General features: G+C 40.4%; 1 protein-coding gene across 1 annotated transcript; it reads right to left on the bottom strand.

The window, feature by feature from the left end:
- Window positions 1-549: 549 nt before the first annotated feature.
- On the bottom strand, window positions 550-16537 carry LRRC8B (leucine rich repeat containing 8 VRAC subunit B). The gene is made up of 2 exons (XM_044673895.1): window positions 14408-16537; window positions 550-1218 (listed from the first exon to the last, which is right to left on the bottom strand). Exons 1-2 carry the CDS (start codon window positions 16535-16537, stop codon window positions 946-948), a joined length of 2403 nt encoding a protein of 800 aa, XP_044529830.1. The 3' UTR covers window positions 550-945.
- Window positions 16538-17935: the final 1398 nt, after the last annotated feature.

Raw genomic sequence — 17935 nt, forward strand, 5'->3', positions numbered from 1 at the left:
CAGATACATAATATAAAACAACTGTACGTCATACATTCTGTGAATATAAAACTTTGGGGTGTACATTTTTAAAATGGAACTTTGAGGGGAAAAATGGAAAGGGAGAAGGTTTTTAAGGAACATGCAAAATTTTCACCTCTCCCAAATACCCTGTTCTGGAGTTTGTGCAATGGCCTAAGGCAGGAGATTTATTTGTTCCTCACTTTTTCCACAGTGAAAAGAAAAGTAACGAAGACTCAACCAATCAATGAAAAAAAAAAGTTAATGTTGAGAGGAAAAAGACCAGCCTCTTCAACAATGCATCCAGGCTAATATGTTTTAAGAACATTAATCAAAGTCAGTGGTGAGGATATTTCAGGAAACTTATCTTGATGACCTTGGTCTTAAATGTTGAGAAAGAGAGAGAGAGAGAGAGAGTGAGAGAGAGAGAGAGAAGGAGAGAGGGGGGGGGAGAGAGAGGAGAGAGAGAGAGAGAGAGAGAGAGAGAGAGAGAGAGAGAGAGAGAGAGAGAGAGAGAGCGCCATTTAAAATGACAGATCTATCTCAGATAATTAATAATTGGGAAGGAGAAGTAAAGAGCCCCATTCAACTCTTCCAGTTCCAAAGAAAAGTTGGGTATGGGTTTAATGACTGCCTTTCTCCACATCACCATAGATATGTCCTGCTTGGAGCAGCTCAGTAAAGTTAAAGGTTGATTACTCCTAGAAAGCACATTCTCTTCCAGTATTATTATTTTTACCCGTGGGGTTTAGGGATAGCCGAGGCATTTTGTTAGTAAACCATGCCATGGCAGATCAATGGGTATATATATATATGTCTGATGCATGAATCCTCCCCATCAATTTTTCCTCTTTTCAATTAAAAAAAAAGATTAAAAAAAACTTTTCATTCCAAGTCCCAGGAACTTTATTATCTTGAGACACAATGTGTGTCTCCTTCCTTAGTTCAACATTTATCCAAGCATGTCTGCAACCGTTCTGTGGTCGGGGGAGACAGGGTGTTCAGCAAGTTTTCTTCCACAAGCACACAGCTCCGCTTCAGAGAGGAACATGCTTCCAGCTCCGGGGGGAGGACTTCTAGGTGGTTTCCGATGAGCTCCAACTGCACCAGGTTCGTCAACTCCCCAATAAGGGGGGACAGAGTCATCAGGCTATTCTTCCCCAACAGTAAAGTCTGCAGTTTTTTGCACTGAAATAATCCATTTGGCAGAGTTTCGATCTAAGAAGAAAAAAAGAAGACACGGCCGCTGAAAGCTCAGCTCATGCAGAAGAAACATGGAGGGAAAAAAAAAACTCCTTGCTATTACCCAATGCTCAAGGAAAGATACCACTCAAAGGAGCTTTTTAAAAAATAGAATAATTAATAACTTGGAGCTTCCTCATCCCTACAACAGAGGATCTCAACCTGGAATCTGGGAAGTTGATTTTTATTTTGTTTCAATATATTTCAAAAGGTGCATTTCCATATCATTAATTGGTTTCTTCTGTATTTTACTTCATGCCTCTAAAAACACATTCCCTGGGACCCATGCTGGGTTCTCTCTCAGCAGCCTGTTTTCCCTAAAAAAGGGAGGAGTGAGTCAGAAAGCAGATGGGGTAGTAAATACCTGGGGCCATACCTGGCACGAATTCCTTGCCTCAACTTTTTTCTCTCTGAGACCTATCCTGATCTCTCCCCACTCCAGATACTGATGCCCTATATTCCACCTCAAAACTCCTGACCTGGGATTTCTTCAGTAAAAGTAAGGAACTTCCCCCAACCCATGCCATTAGGGACCTTCTCTGCAACTTCAAACTCTTAGTGAGTTTACCTCCAACACTGAGGGATTAAATGGATCAGAGGTAGGACTTGAACAGAGCTCTTTCCGTCTCTGAGGCCAGTTTTTTTATCTGCTATTCCTTGCTTCCTCTGAAGTATGACTGGGCTAGTCCCAGATTTTGTTTCCATGAAGTTCAGCCAGCAACTATGGAGGCAAAAATCCTCTTTCTTTCTTTTCCCTTACTCTCATTTTTATCAACATCAGCCTTCCCTCTCCAGTCAATGACTTCATCCATCCTCCTCCCTTTGCTTTACACTCTCCAGAACTCCTGGGCAGCCAGAATCTTTTCGTTTCTTAATGTACCATGTTGGAGTAATGGAAACCAGCCTCTCTCTAGAATGTTCTTTAATTCTGGCCACCATATTGAATATTTAGTTGGCTCCTTCTCTCCCAGTGGCTGAACCATTCTGTATTCTTCATGTCTATCTCTCTGGCAACATTTCTCAGCAACTTTTCTCTCAGTAGATAGAGCATTGGGCCTGGACTCAGGAAGACCTGAGTTCAAATCCAAACCCAGACATTTGCTAGCTGTGTGACCTTGGAGAAGTCACTTAATCTCATTTACCTCAGTTTTCTCATCTTTGAAATGACCTAGACAAGGAAATGGCAAACCACTCCAGTATCTTTGCCAAGAAAATCCCACCATCAGAAGTCCGTGGGGTCATGAAGAGTTGGACATGACTGAAGGACTGAAGAACAAAAATATCCAGTCCAGATCATAGTCACAGTCATTTATAGATCTGTGTCATTCTTTTCTTTTTCCTTTTTCAAGGAGTTTGCTAACTGGTTTGCAGTGCTTTTCTCCACTCCAAACCATATGCTGATACTTGGGGTGTTGTCGAGGCCATAATACATACACGAAACACCTTGGCAACTATATTTATCCATCAGCATCCATGACCTCAAGCTTCACTCCACTTTAGTCATCTATAGGGATGCTCACAAGCTGGACCTCACCATCTCCTTTGCCCCTAAACCCTCACCTCTTCCAAACGTCCCTATTTTTATGGAAAAGTGCCACCATTCTTTCGGTGTCTCAGAATTATCCTTGGCTCCTCAATCTCCTTCATCCCATGGACCCAATTTATGGCCAAATCTTGCCATTTCTCCCTTTATGAGATCTCTCAGATCAGTCTCCTTCTCCCCTTTTACACAGTGACCACTATAATTTAGGCTCTCTTCACTTATTGCTCACATTATTTTAACAACCTCCTAAATGGTCTCCCTTTTTCTAATATCTCCCCACTGCAGTCCAACCTTTGCACTGCTGCCAGAGTAATTATCTTTTTTTTTTTACTTTCTTTTTAAACTTTCTTTTGCCTTCTATCTTAGAACTGATACTAAGGATCAGTTCTGAGCCAGAAAAGCAGTAAAGGCTAGGCTATTGAGGTTAAGTGACTTGTCCAGGGTCACACAGCTAGGAAGTATCTGAGGCCAGATTTGAAGCCAGACTCTTCCATCTCTGCTACCCAGCTGCCCCTCTAGTTAGCTTTTAAAGCCTTATATAGGCTGACTTCACAATATACCTTTGCATTCTCATTGGATTTCACTTTCCCTCCTACAGTCTATGATCCAGTCAAACAGGCCTCCTCTCTGTTCCTCCAGGAGAATACTTTGTCTTCCATCTCTACACATTTGCACTGGCTCTCTTCTAAGCCTGGAATATACTCCCTCCTTTTGGACTCCACCATATAGAGTCTGTTTATTCCTTTCAGATCCAGCTCAGGCACCATCTTTCATCTGAATGTTTACTTGATCTTGCCCCAACTACTAATGCCCTGCCACCCAAAACATCTTGTGTTAATGGCTTTGGATATATTTGTATTATGTATTTGATGTCTCCCCTATTTGAATATAAGCTCATTAGGATTAAGGATGGTTTAATTCTTACATGTATCCCCAACACCTAGAACAGTGCCTGGAATAAAAAAATGTCTAATAAATACTTGTTAATTGACTCACAATCTAGAACTCTGCAATTCCTTTCTGTAAGTTCCTATCCTTCAATCGATCCAATGAATTAATTCTGCCCAAACATAGGCATGTTGACTTAAGAGCTGGAAAGGGACCACTAAATCCAAACTCTACATTTTACAGATGAGGAAACTGAGGCAGAAGGAGGTAAAATGATTTGCTCAGCATCACACAGTTATTAAATGTCTAAGAGGCAAGATCTGAAACTAGATCTTGGTAGCTCCAAGTTCAAGACTCTCTGCTTCACCAGGCTGTCTCACAATGACACTTTAAAATTTTTTTTTAATTTTATTCAATTGATTAAGAAAATTTTTCCATGGTTCCATGATTCATGTTCTTTCTCTCCTCTCCTCCTACCCTCCTCCCTCCCACAGCCAACGTGCAATTCCACTGGGTTTTACACGTGACAATGATAAACTATGGCCACCATGATTTCCAGTCCTTCCACTCTACCATCTTTTCATCCAATCCTTTAACTTCATGGATGGTACAGCTAGCCTTTTCAATCATGCACTATTTTCTCTCCTTGAATCTCAGGGCCCACTGACCTACTGCGTTTCCTGCCTTACCAAATCCCAACAGTTCCATTTTCCTACTCAAATGCCGTTGAACACTGTCATAGAAAGTCAAATAACTGCCAACTGAGTTTGTTACAAATTGTTATTTAATCTTAATGGGGCCTTCACTGCTTCATGACCATCCTTTTATCTTTCATAGCACCTGTGACAAACCTTTGCCTTCCCCAGTCCCTTCAGTACAGATCTCCTAAAAAAAAAAACAACGGTCTCCATTTTTTAACCCCTTCACTCTCACCTCCCATTTAGCTCCTTGCAAGCTGAATTTTTCCTCAAAGGCATTTTCAAATTCACCATGTCCAAAGCAGACACCTTTCCCTTTCCCACTAAATCCGCCCTTCCCAAATTCCTTATACTTGCTGAGGACACCATCACCCTTCCTTTGCAATACTGACGTCGTTCTTTACCTTTTACTCACTCCATATATCCAGTTCCTGGTAGAAGGTAAATTGTTGGGTTTTGTCTTCTTAACTATCCAGCCATTCTTCCATGTTTTATTGGGAAGTTTAGTCCATTTACAAAGTTATAATTGTTAGATATGAATTTTCTTCTACCTAATAATGACGTATTTTCTTCCTCCTTAGGTCAGCATTTGGGCTCTGTGATTAGCTCTGCTTATGAGAATTTGGTCCAAGGCTCTCTATCTTCCTGCTGTTTTCTTGTTGTGTCTCAAGTTTCTTGAATTTACTTAACATTTTTTTATTCTTTTTATTCCTCTTTACATCCTACTTGCTTCCAAAAGTCTAGTATGATTCAGAATTCTTAGCATCTCATTCCATCCCACTTGTTCCAGTCAATTATTTCTTTTATGCTGAGTAACATTCATTTGTGTTCATTTACTTCTCTGTTCTACTTCTTTATATTTCTAGCCTAATCTGAACTCTAGCTTGCTATTCACAGCATCATAGGACCGTAGAGTTAGCTTACGCAGAGAAATGGGTCTCCTGAGATATTCTCCCCAACCCCCAACAAAGTACAGCTTTATCTCACTCCTCCATATTCCGAAGCAGGTCAAAGAATCCAAGGGATGGAAGAGACTTGCCTTTCCACACCAGCTTCCCTTGAGAGGAGACTTGGAAGTATCTCCAAAGAATTTCTACTTCATACCTCATTTCTTCCAACCTGAGGGATTTTCCTCAGTTAATGTCCCACTTCCCCTACAAACATAATGATTCATTTATGATATGATGTGGATTTTAGTCCCTGGACTATTATGTCATTTCTTTCTCCTTCCCATGGCCTGATTCCTTTAAATAGTTAGTTCCCTTAGACCTTTTCTCTCACTCAGTAGAGGACAGAGTGCTGGGGCTGGAGTCAGGAACACTTGAATTCAAATCCAGTCTCAGACATTTACTAGTTTTGTGACTGACCTCAAGCAAGTCACTAACTACTGTCTGCCTCAGTTTCCTCAACTATAAATTTGCTATAAAATTTGCTTCCTAGGTTAAACAACTTGCGTTACTTTTTGCAATAAATTCATGGAAAAACTAACAGTTCACTTTGTTTTATTTCTTATTGTGTGTGTGTGTGTGTATAAACTAATCCTAGTGTTTTTTCTACCTCTGTACATAATTCTTAATATTCACAAAATGCTGTAAAACTGATTAAAAAATGATGTGAATGATAGTTTATAAAGTTATTTTATATGGTGTCAATTTTGTTTTGCCTCATAGCATGTCAGCAAAAAATAAAACTCATATTTGCATCTAAAAAACCAAAAAAAACTATAAACTATAAAACTATAAATATATTAAAAAATTAAACTATAAAAAATCAACTATAAAAGGGGATGATAATAACACCTAAACTTCCTAGCTGAGTGACCCTGGGCAAGTCCCTTAATTCCAATATTCTAGCCCTTAAACCATTCTTCTGCTTTAAGAGTTGATAATACAGAAGGTAAGGTTTTTGGACAGGAGGATCGAATGAGATATTTGTAGAGTGCTTAACACAGGGCTATATAAATTTTATTCCCTTTCACTTTGGTTCTTCACCAACCTAAGAAAAAACAACTGAACAATAGCCCAGTCTTGATCTAGAACAATGAGTTAATAACTTTTTGTGTTTTGTCTTTCCTTGTTAATGGTTCTGATTTACCTTTCTCCTGTTTAAATGTTAATTTGTTTAAGTCTCTCATTTGTAGTTTTTTGTTTTTTAGGAAGGAACTACTTGCTGAATATCTATTTTCATTGAAAAGAATGTTCAGGGGGCAGCTAGGTGGCTCAGTGGATTGAGAGTCAGGCCCAGAGAAGGGAGGTCCTGGGTTCAAATGTGACCTTATAAACTTCCTAGCTATGTGACCCTGAGCAAGTTACTTAACCCCCATTGTCTAGCCCTTACCATTCTTCTGCCTTAAAACGAATACACAGTATTGATTTTAAGATGGAAGATAAAGGTTTAGAAAATAAAAGAATGTTCAGCTTTGCAATATTTCATTTTAGCATGCAAGGCATCTTTGGAAAAATGATATTTTGGAAAAGTAATCTTTTTTGTTTTTTTTTCTTGTAAACAAAGTATAATCTGGGACTATTTATATTTGTCTTCTCAAGAGTTAAAGGCTCCCCGAGTTAACCTGTGATGCTTTTCTTTAAAAAAAAATTCCCAATTACATGTAATAAATTTTCCACATACATTTTCTGAAGTTAGAAGATCCAAATTGTCTCCCTTCCTTTCTTCCCTCCCCACTCCTGGAGATGGTAAGCAAGCTGATCTGGTGATACATGAATTAGCATGCAATGCTTTTCTTTCTGACAAAAGCATAACCATTATATTCCTTAGTGACTAAACCTTAACGTTATTTTCTTTAGGTGATTTGTGGAGTTTATGAATCAGAATTTTTCTTTCAGCTCTCAATATTTCTGGACAATTTTCTTGTATCCCTACAATACAGTACTTAAGGTTTTCTACTTCACCCTGGCTTTTTGCCTTTTTTTTTTCCTTCTGTAACACACAGACCTCACTCCTCCCCCTGAATTCAAATCCAATCTCAGACATATAGAGGCTATCATCAGTAGCATCTTATCTGAAAGCATTTAATCCAGCTCTTTGCTTTCTAATTCATGTCCATAAACATTTGTTAACTATTGATTGTGTGTGAGCATAGTTCAGTTTGGGGGTGATCCAAAATTGTAGAGAAATGGTATCCTCTGTTCTCATATAACTTAAGGCTCCATTAAGGGGATATGACACATAGCCAAGTACTAATAATGAAAACACTACACTGACATTCTTACACTCATTTCTGGTCCACCAAACACTTAACAAACATCTCGTATGGTTGGCATAGTAACACCATGATGTCGGAAGTGAAATGCCATTATCCCTATTTTGCAGATGAAGAAACTGATTCCAACAGGATGAATTTCCAAAAGGCACTTTCTAAATAAGTAGCAGAACTGGGACTCAAACTCGGCTCTTCCTGTTTCAAATCCAACACTTAACAAGTAAATGAATGGTAGAAACAAAATGGGATATGAAGTCTAGGGAGAGAAAAAATCATGAACAGTTGAAAGGCAACGTGGTACAATAGAAAATATGTTGAATGTGGAGTGAACTTAGTCATAGGTTGTTTTTCAGAAAATTTTCAGTCATGTCTGATTCTTCATGACTCCATTTGGGTTTTTCTTAGCAAAGCTAGTAGAGTGATTTGCCATTTCCTTCACCAGTTCATTTTACAGATGAGGAAACTGAGGCAAACAAGGTTAAGTGATTTGCCCAATGTCAACCTTCCTGATTTCAAGTCCAGCACTCTATTCAATGTCCAGCACTCTATCCACCTAGATGCCCCATGGGATTCATGTTCAAATCCTGCCTTTGCCAATCACTTATCTGTGTAAACTTGGATACGCTAATTAATTTCTCTGGACCCCTGTGTTCTCAGCTACAAAAATGAAAGAGGATGAAGTAAATGAGTTTGTTTTTAGGGTCTTTTTAGATATAAGACGTATGGCCATATCATCAAGGAAGGCTTGATGGGGAAGGGGCATCTGAAATGGCCTTTGAAGGAGAAATAGTCATTCAATGAATAGAAAGGGAAAGAAGAGTATTCTAAGCATTTAAAACAGAAAGACCAAAGGTCTGAAGATAAGAAAGCTCAGGGAATAAGTGGTAGAGGGAAGGTGGAAGGTCACAGGATAAAATATACATATATATATATAGCTGTATGCAGTTTATGAATGAAGGAACATATGGTTCTGAAAGGGAAGTGAGTTACTGATGGTTGAGTGCTTAGTAATTACCTAAGCTGGCACTCAAGAACTGATTTTGAGCTATAGTTTAGTTCATTTCCTCTCCTCTATCATGCCAGTAATCGCTAGATGGTGATGCTCTATGAGTCCATTCGTTTCTCAGAGAATCCTGCCAAGCAGGATCAGAGAGATATTCTGACAAATGACAGTACACCTGAATAAAAGAGCTTCATTTGTTCAAGGTAGGACTTTTTTCAACAAATATACGTGGATCTCATTCCCATGATTCATAGAACTTAAAAGCACAGATCCTGATGGCCAATTCAGATTGGAGTCTTTCAATTATCAAGATTGGCAAATGCCAAAGACTCCATGAGCAAAATTCAGCCTAGGATTGGGTAACAAGCTAATAAACGGTGCTTTTATGACTTCTGTCCCAAATGACACTAATCCGTGCTTGGTGAGTTTCTTGTAAAGTCATTCTGAGCTCCTCTTGGGTGGTGGGGCACACTTGCTGGAGGACAGATAGTGCCTGAAAACTCAAGCTCCCATGGCCAAGAACCTCCCTCCAGGTCAGTCCTAAGTAGCTTCAGAACCCTGTAAACCTTTAGATACTTGAGATTCCCTTCCATTTTTGGAACAGCTTTGTTCCTTCTTTTATAAAATATCAAAGTGTCAAAGTAATGGCTAGGATAACTTATCTTGCCTGAAAAACCAGCATTAACATTTCCCTTCATCTCCAAATTTTCTAGTAAATCTGTTATGCATCATGGCATTTCTGAAATAACTGCTTGGGGATTGATGCATTTTTTTTTACCAAATCACACAGAACAGAGCTCTAGTTAGCTAAAAAAAAGTTTGGACTACAAAAAATGAGGTGCTTCTAGTGGCATTTTACAAAAAGGATCAAGCACCAAAGATTGCATGTCAGGTCTGGGATTTCTTTGATGCAAGGACTGGATTTTTGTGAGTCTTCTACTAAAGATCAGATATTATGTCAGAGTACTTACCAGGATATACTCTACACTATAACCAGAATGGACTACTTGCTCCCTTCAGTGCATCACCACTCAGGTGTTCTAATGGAGAGAATATGATTCCTAGAGTCAGGAAGATCTGAGTTCAAATCCAGCCTTAGGTACTTATAAACCATATGACCTTTGGCAAGTCACTTCACCTCTGGCTAACAGTTTCTTTATCTGTAAAATGGGGATAATAGAAGCACCTGCTTCCCAGGGTTGTTGTGGAAATCAAATAAAATGTTTGCAAAATGCTTTTCAGACCTAAAAGCAATATAAATTTGTCTTTCGCTAACTCCTGCTTGAAAAGCTCTCCAATCCAATATATCCAAACACAACTCATTATCATCCCCTCCCTCCCATACTACTCTTAATTCTGCTGTACCTATTGAGAAGACCCTCATCCTTGCAGTCATCCAGGTTTTCAACCTTGGGAGTCATCATCCTAGACTCTCACCTCTCCTCTTCACCACTTATATCCACTCGGGTGTCAAGTCTGGGCAATTTTATCTCCACAAGCAATCTCAATCTCTTCCCTTTTCCTCACTCACGATCTCGAATCTAGTATAGACAACTCTCTGGTCTATTCTCAGAATCCTCCTAAGAGGCCGTCCTGAATCCAATCTCTCCCCCCCTCCTCTTCATTTCAGCCTCCATTTCATTATAAAGCAAAGAATCTGATTGGGATACTCCTCTGTTCTAAAAGCTCAAGAGACTGCCTCTTGCCCTGGAGACAGAACACACATTCCTCCTTTTAGTTAAGGAATTGGATAAAGGGATTCAGATTTTTGTTTTGACCTCCCTTTTCAAGCTTACTTTTTTATGGTCCTTTGTAGGCTTGATGTTCTAAGGCAAACCAGTCTAACTGTTACACCTCACAGATGGCATTCCATCTTCTATATGGTACTTTTGTCCAGGCTGTTCTTCCATGCCTGCAATAAGTTCTGTGTACTTTCACTCCTTTCCTTCAAAGCTCAACTCAAGAACCACCTCCTAGAAAAAGACTATTCTCATCCCTCCCCTTATTAATTGGTCCTCTCTGCCCAGAAAGTATTTGGTATCTATTTTGCATAAATTCTCGTGTATGTGTACATGTTCATTCTGTTTTTTTCCCAATAGATTGTAAAAGCTACTGAGGGGGAGGATTAGTTTCTTTTTTTTTTTTTTGTCTGTGTCCCTAGTGCCTAGTACAGTGGCCAGTAATCTCCTGAAACGGGCCCAGACTTTTCATCCTTCCTCACTATTACTGTTTCTTCTGCCTGAGATGAAAGCATGTTCCCTGTCCTCCTCATCCCCCATCTTTTGAAATTCTATCCTGCTTTGGTGAAAAAAAGGGGCATTCAAAGAAAGAGAGGGCTTTCAAGCATTCTTGATGAAAAGACCAGAGCTGAATAGAAAGAGTAATCTTCAAATACAAGACTCAGAAGAAACATAAAAAAATAAACAGGAAAGAGAAATCAAATGAGAATCAATAAGGTTAAACAGTTTACATCCTTACATGGGAAGATGATTCTTGTAATTCCTAAGAACTTTGTCATTATTAGAACAGTTAAAAGGAGTATCCATAGAGAGCAAAGATGTGAATTAAATAGGATGGGATGAGAGCTAAAAATATAAAAATAAGAGAGGAGAAAAGAGGAATGTATTGAGACAAGAGGGAAGGGGAAATAGAATGGAGTGAATTATCTCACCTAAAAGAGGCATAAAATAGCTCTTACAGTGGAGTGGGGAGGGAACAGTGAGCCTTACTCTCATCAGAATTAGCTCAAAGAGGGAAGAACACACACATTCATTTGGGTCCAGAAATCTATCTTATCCTACAGGAAAGTAGGAGGGGAAGAGGATAAGAGAAAAGGGTCAGGGGCTGGTAGAAGAGAAGGCAAATTGGGGGAAGTGGCAGTCAGAAGCGAAAAATAGGATCTCTATCTATAATTACTACAATATACAGTGATCATAATGTTGAAAAAAATTTTACAAGTCTAATAAAGGCCTCATTTCTTAAACATATAGGGAAATGAGTCAAATATATAAGAAAATCAAGTCATTCCCCAGTTGATAAATGGTCAACAAATATGACCAGGCAGTTCTTAGCAAAGTAATCAGTCATGTGAAAAAAATGCTCTATATCACTATTAGAGAGATGCAAATTAAAATACCTCTGAGGGACCATCTTACACCTATCCTATTAGCCATTATGACAAAAAAGGAAAATGAAAAAACTTAGAGGGGATGTGAGAAAATTGAGACACTAATGCACTGTTGCGGGAGTTGCGAACTGATTCAACCATTCTAGATCTATGACCAAAGAGCTATAAAATAATATGTACCCTTTGACCCAGCAATACTATTACTAGGTTTGTAGCCCAAAGAGATAAAAAACAAAAAAGAAAAGGACCCTATATGTATAGGCATTTTTAGAGCAGTTCTTTTTGTGGTGGCAAAGAATTGGAAAGTGAGGGGATACCCATCCATTGTGGAATGGCTGAGTAAGTTGTAGTATTAATGGGATAATACTGTCCTATATGAAATGAGGAGCCAGACAATTTCAGAAAAACCTAGAAACTTACACTAACTGATGCAGAGTGATGTAAGCAGGAACAGCAAAACGTTGTATACAGTAAGAGCAATATTGTATGATAAAAAAACTTTGAATAGCTTGGCTATTTTCAGCAATACAATGATCCAAGACAATCCCAAAGGATTCATGATGAAAAAGGCCCCCTAGTTCTAGAGACAGAACTGACGGAGTCTGAATCCAAACCAATACATACTATATTTCACTTTGTTCATATAAAATCCATATCAGATTGCTTGCCATTTTAGTGAGGGGGGAGGGCAGTGGAGGGAGGGAGAGAATTTGGTTCTTAAAATTTTTTTAATGTTAAAAATTATCTTTACATGTAATTGGGGAAAAATTAAATATATCAAACTTAAAAAAAAGGAAAATCTATCCTGCTTCAAGACCCAAGGGAAATATCAGTTCATTCATAGGAAGTAATTTCTCCCCCAGTTAAACTTTGTACTTCTCAAATGGCCTTTCTCACACACATTCTGTCTTGCATCATTTGCATCAGCTTTGCAAAGGTTCTATAGCACCCTTGCCAAAATGCAGGTTTCTTAAGGTTGAACCTTATCTTCTCAATAATAACAAATTTTACTGACATAGCAATTCAAAGCTCAAAAAAGTCTTTCCTTCACAACAATCCTCTGAACCAAGTAGAATGTTCTCTATTTTGCATATGAGAAAACTGAGGCTCAGGGAGAAACAGTGATTTACCCACCGCTACACAAAGTTCCAGATTTGAAGACACACACTCTTGCCTCTAATCTATGCCTAAGCTACTGTGCACTGATCCTCATATCCCCATCAGGCGCAACAGCCAACACTCGGCAAATAAAGCAAGAACCCAGGCTTTCCTGAGGGGGAGGATGTCCCCCCACATCTGGAGCTCACAACCCAACTTTGATGCCATGAATAAAGTCTAGGGAGTTGCTGGAAGCACAGAAAGGTTAAGGGACTTAAACATAGTCACACAGCCAAGCAAGATCTGAATGTAAGTCTCCCTGGGGCTAACCAAGCACTCTAACTAATCCCCGAGTCATGTTGTTTCAATCCCCATGACACATGGATACAAGAGATATCTTGTTATTGGTCAGGATTTCACCAACGTGGGACACTTCAGGTAAGAAACTCCATCTAAAAGAGGCAGCCCCGGAATCTCTGAGTAACTAAAAGTTCTGGAGGAATATTCAGGGGTTATGGGATTTAGACAGGGCCACACTGCTAATATGTGTCAGAGATAAAACATCCAGGCCAGCTCTCTATCCATTATCCCATACTGTTTCTCATATAACACATACAGTTGGCATTATTTAGCTCCCTGCTACCCTACTTTTTTGCCTATTTATCTGCTTCTCTCTCCTCCTATCCATCTCCATCTCCCATCTGTCTCCTTTTCCCATCTCTTTCTCCTTCTCCTACCTATCTGCCTCCCTCCTCTACCTAGCTGCCTCTCTCTGTCTCCCTCCTCTACCTATCTGCCTCTCTCTGTCTCCCTCCTCTATCTGCCTCCCACTGCACCTGTCTCTCTCCCCTACTTATCTGCCTCCCTCTGTGTCTCCCTCTTCTACCTATCTTCCTCTACCTATTTGCCTCCTTCTCCATCTCTCTCCCTCTTCTACTTATCTGTTTTGTAAGATTTAAATTAATATCAATAACTCCAAGTATTATATTTTATAAAATGTATTAATAATCACTTGAAGTAGAAAAATAAACTAAAAGAAATAGAAGTTCAAACCTAATTATCTAACAGAAAGTAAACTCACATGAGTAAATTCTCCAGGCCGCTGCAATCAAGGGAAAGAGAGAGAGAGGCGGTGCTACACAAAATTTATATCCTCCCTACGTTAGCATGTAACATGAGAAAGAACATGGAATGCTGGAAGAGAGAGTCCTGGGGAGCAGATTCTAATTAGTTTCCCTCCCTTACTTATCTGCCTCCCTTCTCCACCTGTTTCCCTCCTCTACCTATCTGCCTCCCTCCCCTACCTATCTGCCTCCCTCTCATACCTGTCTCCCTCCCCTACCTATCTGCCTCCCTCTCATACTTATCTGCCTCCCTCCTCTACCTATATGTCTTCCTCCCCCTACTTCTGTGCCTCCTTCCTCAGTGACCTGATCTACTCATCTACATATCTGCCTCTCCATCTGCCCACACACCTGCCTGCCTACCTGCCTTATCTATAGTGTTGGACACCTTCCCTGACCTTACCATGATACAAGTTAAGGCTCTTACATACAAATAATGCCAGAACTGTGAGAAATCCACTTACGTAGTTGTTTGTCACCGCAAAATACAGCAGATTCGTCAGAAACTGAATCTCCTCCGGAATGAACGTCAGGTTGTTGTAGCTAAGATCCAGGTGTGTCAGTTTGGTGCAGAGAAAGAGCTGCAGGGGCAGGTTCTCAATCTTGTTGTGGTCCAGATAGAGTTGCTCCAGGTTGGAAAGGGTGCCGATCTGGGCGGGAATGTAGGCGATATTGTTGTGCCATAACTTTAAGCATGAAAGGTTCTGGAGATGCTGGAAGCTGATGATCTCTTCAATGGTTTTGAGATTGTTTTCTTTTACATTTAATTCATGCAGATTGAAGAGGCTGAAAATGGAGTGAGGAATGCGCTCTAAATCACAGTTGATGAGTTCCAGACTTTTCAGATGGATCATCTTTTTCAGATTGTTCAACACCACAAGTTTGTTCCCCTCGTTATCAAGGGAGAACTTCTGTAGCGTAGGCAGCATATCGGTGATCACCTGGGGGATCCGCGAGAGAGTACTCTTCAGGTACAGCGTCTTCAGATTCTTGAGGTCCTGAAAGCCCTCGCTCTGTACCGGGTTGAAGGTCTCGGCCATAATGTAGCCGGACAAGTAAAGTTCCTTGAGGTTTTTGAGGTGAAATATCCAACGGGGGATCTTCCCTCTTTCTGTAAATTTCAGACGTAGTATTTTCAAATTCTCTTCCAGGAAGTTCAGTGCAGGGCGGTCAACCACGAGGGAGGAATGGTAAATATTCAGCTCCTTGAGGTTGACCAGTTGAGAAATGGAGTTTGGTAGCTTGACCTCAGGGATCAGCTCCAGGCTGAGCACCTCGATGTCCGTCAGCTCAAAGATGTTGTCCGGGAGCCCATTCAACATAAAGAGATGGAGTTCCACCTTGTCTTGGGAATTTCTCACCAGCTTATTTTTGAGCTTCTCCATCGTCCATTCGTTATTGAGGTTGATCTGTTTGAGCTTGTTCTCGCTCACCTCTGAGAGAAATATGGAGAAGCGCTTGGAGTAGAGCGGATCGTACTGGTCTGCTAGGTGAAGGATGAACGCAAAGTCGTTCTTGACATCTGGGATGTCACTGTAGTTACTCTTTTCTCTTAATGCCTCAAAGGAGTATTCCTTAAGGGAACTCCTCAGCATCCACCACAAGCTATAGGAAGAGGTGAGACCGTAGAAGAGAACCATGATCACATAAAATGAAGCAAGGACCTGAAAAATCTCAGCTAAGGAATAGACGCAGTGGTAGCGTTTGTATCCCGTAAAGGCTTGCATGTCAATGGGGCAGTCGATTTCTAGGGTGATATAGGTCAGAAAATAGGGGACGTAAGCGATGATAATGACAAACAAAATGACTTTGATTATAATCTGCCTCATGTACACTCTATAGATGATGTCCTTCTGCTCTACATGCAATCTGAATCGTTTTACTTTTTCAAAGATGGCTTTAGCTTGCTCGCCTTCTTTTTTGTCCAGGACGCTGGAAGTTGGGCTTTCGATCCCCGAGTCCAAGCCCGACTGGGCAAAGAGTAATGACTGCTTGCTAGCGCTCATGTTTGTAGATAATCCAGATGGTGAAAACAAAGCTTTGGACTTGCTGAGGGGGACCCTCACAGACTGTTCAGCTACCGTTTCCGAAAGGGCGCGAGTGGTCCAGGGAGAATCAAAGCACTTATTGAGGATGGAGACAAAATGCTCAAGTCTGGAGCTGGTGCTGGGATAGTGAAGCCAGAAGTTACTGCACGCAGCAAAAATGAGGGTGTGCAAGAGCACCAGGTAAGGGAAAAACTTGGCGAACCAGTGGAGCTGCTTCTCGTAGCACACGGCGTCTATGTAGGAGTATTGCTGCTTGTGAAGGTCGTTCTGGATTCGGATGGGCGGCGTCACTGGTGACAGGGGGTTCGAGGGGGTGCTGTTGAGTTTAAGCATGTCCCAAGGCACTACACAACGATTGTTGAGTTCTACTTTACAAGGAAGACAGCACAAGAGTTTGGTATCGGCGAGCTGGAGAGCTCCAGACAACACAGCGACCAGCAACATGATCAGGGTGAGATAGTACCAGAAGACATCCCACCATGGTTTCAAAATATGGTAGGAGGACTGGGCATCTGCAATGTATTTGAGCTCAGATAGTGAGAGCATGGCGTTCACGTGGAAGATGACAGCAACTAGAAAAGAACCACAAAGAAAATCAATGAAGCAGGCATCTCCAAACATCCACATCCAATCTTGTTTGGTAATTAATGTGTCGGAGCTCTTTAGGGGCAGCTAGATGGTAGAATGGTAGAGCAGTGGGCTTGGAATCAGGAAGATTCATCCGCCTGAGTTCAAATCTACCCTTAGACATTTCCTAGTTGTGTGACCCTGGGCAAGTCACTTAACACTACTGACTTCAAGTTTCTTCATCTCTAAATTGATCTAGAGAAGGCAATAATAACGAACCACTTGGAGTTTATCTTTGCCAAGAACACTCCAAATGGGATTATGAAGAGTTGGACATGACTGAAGAACAAATGACATAGAGCACTTTAAGGTCTATAAAGTGCTTTACGAATCTTTTCTTACTTGATCCTCACAACAAGATGGATGGTAGGTGCTATTATTGGTTCCATTTTAGTTATGGGGAGACTGAGATTAAGTAAGGTAAGTCATTTGCCAATAGTCCCAAGCTAGCAGAGAGGTCTGTGGCTGGATTTGAATTCCAGATTTTTTGACTACAAATCCAATAGCCGATTCACTGTTTCACCTAGCTACCATAATAATAATTGCTGCTGCTGCTTCTACTACTACTACTACTACTACTACTACTACTACTACTACTACTAATAACAACAACAACAACATTTATATAGTGTTTTATAGTTTTAAAAAAGTACTCCAAAAATATTATCACCTTTTATCCATATAACAGCCCTGGGAGGTAGGTGCTATGACCATTTCCACTTTAAGGAAGAGATAACTGAGGCAGTTAAATTAATCAATTGACTTGTCCAGGTTCGCACAGCTAGTAAATGCTTGAGACTAGATTTGAACTTGCATCTTCCTGACTCCAGGGCAAGAACACTTCATCCTCTCTATCACCTACCTGCCTCTAAATATAATCTCTGTGGCCAAAAGGAGACAATAGGCCAGACAAACAAGTTTATTACCAAGGATACCACCTTCTTAAGAAAGAATAAGTGAAAGAGAGATGGATGAGTTGACTGGTCAAAGGGAGACCCAGTTACCTGCTGTGTTTTTTGTTTTGTTTTGTTTTGTTTTGTTTTTCAAACTCTTACCTTCTTTCTTAGTCAATACTATCTATGTTGGTTCCAAAGCAGAACGGTAAGGGCTAGGCAATGGGAGTTAAGTGACTTGCCCAGGGTCACATAGCTAGGAAGTTTCAAGCCACATTTGAACCCTGGACCTCCTGTCTTTGGACCTAGCTCTCAATCCACTGAGCCCCCTAGCTGCCCCCTACTTACCTATTAATATTCTATTTAGATTTTTTCTGTTAGGATTTCTATTAGGTTTCTATTAGGATTCTCATCAGGCCATCCT

This window comes from Gracilinanus agilis, chromosome 4, assembly GCF_016433145.1.
Source record: "Gracilinanus agilis isolate LMUSP501 chromosome 4, AgileGrace, whole genome shotgun sequence".
Lineage (NCBI taxonomy): Eukaryota > Metazoa > Chordata > Mammalia > Didelphimorphia > Didelphidae > Gracilinanus > Gracilinanus agilis.